This window comes from Humulus lupulus, chromosome 2 (assembly GCF_963169125.1).
Source record: "Humulus lupulus chromosome 2, drHumLupu1.1, whole genome shotgun sequence".
NCBI classification, from domain to species: domain Eukaryota; kingdom Viridiplantae; phylum Streptophyta; class Magnoliopsida; order Rosales; family Cannabaceae; genus Humulus; species Humulus lupulus.
This window is the reverse complement of record NC_084794.1, coordinates 136,326,717-136,330,723: the sequence shown is the minus strand read 5'-3', so window position 1 is coordinate 136,330,723 and position 4,007 is coordinate 136,326,717. Positions and strand designations below refer to the sequence as shown.

Here is a 4,007-nt window from a genome sequence, read left to right as displayed (position 1 = left end):
TTTGATGTAGTGTAAATTTGTTTTTCCTTTTGGCGAACAAAAATATACATATATATTGAAACTTATTGTACTCAATTTTTCAATAGAATAAGCCAGTGTGATAAATTTTAATATTAAATAACTGTAGTACTTAAAATAAAATATAATTATTTTAAAACTAGATCCTTCATAAATGGTCGAAAACCAACCATCATTTGACCAAGGTTGTAAACACATACAGTCATGGAAGAGGCATTGCTGCTAGTGGCAGGAGCCAAGGGCGAAGAGAAAAAATGCTGTGGCTTGGGGGAGGAGCTAAAGAAACTCAGCTACATAGCGGCGCCAATGGTTGTTGTGTCAGTGTCTCAGCAACTCTTGCAGGTTGTGTCCGTTATGATGGCTGGCCATCTTGGCGAACTTTCTCTTTCTGGTGTCGCCATTGCAAACTCTTTCACCGCCGTCACTGGTTTTAGTCTCCTTGTAAACTTTCTCTTAACGAAAAAACTTTTGATATGCATTGTTTTTTTTTTCTAGATATATTATTTATAAAATGATAATAAGTTATCCATTGTAGTTGTCATTGGGGTACACAAGTAGAAAACAAGTTTAATTTCCATAATTCAAGTAACAATAGTACGAGATGCACGAAACATTAAGAAACTGAAACAGAATGTTTGAAATCATGCAATTTGTTTCAAAATAGACTACGCTACAAGTCAAAACTAAACCTTATAAAAAATATTGTTTTTATTAGCACGGGTTTGCTGGGATGAACTGTGTTTTCTGTTTTCTGTTTTTTGTATCTAAAGTGAAATGAAGGACAAGTTGTCTTGAAGATGTTTGATAAATCTCAATCATCCATGTCACTTATTTATTTATAATCAATAGCTTACAGAGAATGAAAGTGAATCCAAACAAGGCATACTTCACTGATTTTTAGTTGTTTAGCATAATTTTAATCTTCATTTTTTTCTTAAATTTAATTCAATTCACTCAGTTTGGAATGGCTGGTGGATTGGAGACTTTATGTGGGCAAGCATATGGAGCAGAGCAATACAAAAAACTGGGCACCTATACTTACTGCTCTATTATTTCTCTTATTTTGGTATGTATTCCAGTATCTCTTCTTTGGATGTTTGTGGAAAAGATTCTGATATTTATTGGTCAGGATCCTTTAGTTTGCAGTGAAGCTGGAAAATACTCAATTTTTCTAATCCCTGCACTGCTTGCCTATGCTGTACTCCAATCATTGATACGCTATTTTATAACTCAAGGGTTGATTCTTCCAATGCTCTTAAGCTCATGTGCCACTCTATGTTTCCACGTTCCTCTTTGTTGGGCTTTGGTATATAAGTTCGAACTAGGAACTACTGGAGCAGCATTATCCATTTGTTTCTCATATTGGTTGACTGTAATATTTCTTGTGATATACATCAAGTATTCTCCTGCCTGTGAAAAAACCCGAGTTTCATTTTCGCTTGATGTATTTCTAAGCATTCCAGAGTTTTTCCGGTTCGGTCTCCCCTCAGCCGTTATGTCCTGGTACTTCTCTAATTTCCTACATACAGATCAGTTGTGCTATGTTGTTTCATTTTTAAATTTGACCTACAACTTTATAACATGGGACTTTTTCATGTCAATATTTATCTTTTGATAGCCTTGAGTGGTGGTCATTTGAGATACTTATCTTGCTTTCGGGCCTTCTACCAAATTCAAAACTTGAAACATCAGTTCTTTCTATTTGGTATGATTCATTATCTTCAACTCTCAATGAGTATGGTATCTTAAACCTGTTGTTGTTTCTAATTCCTAACAAAAATGTTCACGAGCAGCCTCTCAACAACATCATTGCACTATTTCATACCTTATGGTGTTGGTGCAGCAGTAAGGTTTGCTCCAACTACTCTATTTATCAAAACTATTTTGTTATACACTTTCATTTCTAAATTGTACATAATATTTTGTAGCACTCGTATTTTGAATGAGCTCGGAGCTGGGAATCCACAAGGGGCTCGAGCAGCTGTCATTGCAGCAACAATTATTGCAGTAGTAGAGGCCATTTCAGTGAGCATAATTCTCTTCTGTTGTCGTTCTGTTTTGGGAAATGCTTACAGCAATGAGAAGAAGATTGTGGATTATGTTGCCCAGATAGCTCCACTGCTTTCTCTCTCAGTTCTCATGGACAGCCTGCAATCTGTTTTCTCTGTTCTGTTGCCTATCTTAACGTTCACTGAGTTTACATTTAGGCCTATTTTATTTTTAATATTTTCCCATTTCCAAATAGGGGTTGCTAGAGGAACTGGATGGCAACGTTTAGCAGCTTATGTCAATCTTGGAGCATACTATTTGGTGGGACTTCCACTTGCTTTGGTGTTGTGTTTTATGTTACACTTAAGAGGAATAGGGCTTTGGATTGGAATATTGGCTGGTTCTACCACTCAATCTCTTTTGTATGCATTCATAACATCCTTCACTAATTGGCAAAAGAAGGTTAGTAGTGTAAACTTGTTTCTTACGAATTTTCCTTCTGACTCCAAAATTGATTATTTATAGTGATCTCTTATTCTGACAACATAATCCGGCCAACTTTCAGAGAGATCTCTTATTCTGACTCCAAAATTGATTATTTACAGTCTACTTGTGTCATCATTTTGTTCATAAAAATATTGAGTAGAAATATTGCTCTTATGTGTGGTTATGGTGCAGGCAATTGAGGCAAGAGAAAGGATATTTGAGCGGACTAGCGTTGCTGGGAGTTATTTAAGTTGAACTAAGCAAGCCATTGTGGGTAACATTTAAGAGCGCCTTGCACATTTAGTCGCAGTTCATCTACCCATTGCGCCGACCCAAACATAATTAATATTCATATTATGACGACCTAGACACAATCACTGATCGTGTTGTGTCATCTCAGTCACAATTACTACTTGTGTCAAGTTGCGCCTAGCCTAGCCTATAAAGTGCTTGTACCTTATATGATATGATGCTCTTGTTATATTTTTGTTATGTGCTGATTTTTGTCAACCATTTCATTAAAAGACTTCAATACATGGGACCCCAACATAGTTTAAAACGGTTACCAACCCAAAAATGTAAACAAAAGCTGACATAGGTTGCAAAATCAAGGTCAAACTGATAACCTTGGTTGTGGCAGACAAGCAAGCACAATATGTATACTCTGCCCCTCAAGCTCTCCAACTCATGGCTGGTCCATCTTTTCCTTTCCTTTACCTGCACCATTTAGCACCCATGAGCCGAGGCTCAGCAAGAAAACATAATCATGCTTATAAGGAGTACATTGTCAAATCACAGATTCATAATTAGCATGCCTAGGAGTAATAAACCTACTCATCCATGCAATCAATCCATACAAGTGACTATAGTCACACCAGGACCTATTGCCCAAATTCCCCAATACAACCAGCCTTAGAGTTAGTCAAGCGGGTTTGATGATTAACATTTCAGACGGACTTAAGGACGTTCAAGCGTAAACTCACTTCCTGGTTAATTCAACCACATCGGTCGGTGCCTGGCACGCTATCGCTGCTCTCAACTGATAAGTCGAGTTTTTTAGCCTTCAACTAATAAGTTGAGTCTTCTAATCTTTGGCTATTAAGTCGTGTCTTTTATCCTTTGACTGATAAGTTGAGTCTTTTAACCTCCGACTCATAATTCGAGTATTTTAACCTTCGACTGATAAGTCGAGTCTTCTAACCTTCGACTGATAAGTCGAGTCTTTTAACCTTCGAATGATAAGTTGAGTCTTTTATAACAGGTATGTCCTTGACTATTAACCTAAGCTTTTCATCAGATACACGCAAATGAATCCTTAACTTATAAGTCGAGCTTCCCAATCCGATAACTAGATAAACAGCTATTATTTAACATAGGTAAACACAGCGCAACTAACATGTTTAATAAAACATTCTCAACATAATAAAAATCCTGTACTATAACTGGGTCGAGCCCTAAACACAGACCAGGTGCAGTTTTCTTATCTCTAGTCCTAAGTAAAAAGTATTTGACAA

At 36.7% G+C, this 4,007-nt stretch overlaps 1 protein-coding gene across 1 annotated transcript; it reads left to right on the top strand.

Annotated features, from left to right (window-relative positions):
- Window positions 1-212: 212 nt before the first annotated feature.
- LOC133816317 (protein DETOXIFICATION 14-like) lies at window positions 213-2,984 on the top strand. The gene is made up of 6 exons (XM_062248872.1): window positions 213-459; window positions 977-1,521; window positions 1,637-1,723; window positions 1,812-1,868; window positions 1,947-2,469; window positions 2,686-2,984. The coding sequence occupies exons 1-6, from the start codon at window positions 223-225 to the stop codon at window positions 2,746-2,748; spliced, it is 1,512 nt and encodes a 503-aa protein (XP_062104856.1). The 5' UTR covers window positions 213-222; the 3' UTR covers window positions 2,749-2,984.
- The last annotated feature ends 1,023 nt before the right edge of the window (window positions 2,985-4,007 follow it).

Coding starts and splice junctions, on each gene's coding strand:
- LOC133816317 (XM_062248872.1), top strand. CDS start 223: ATGGAAGAGGCATTGCTGCTAGTGGCAGGAGCCAAGGGCGAAGAGAAA. Junction 1,522..1,636: donor CCCTCAGCCGTTATGTCCTG/GTACTTCTCTAA, acceptor ATCTTTTGATAG/CCTTGAGTGGTGGTCATTTG. Junction 1,869..1,946: donor GGTGTTGGTGCAGCAGTAAG/GTTTGCTCCAAC, acceptor AATATTTTGTAG/CACTCGTATTTTGAATGAGC.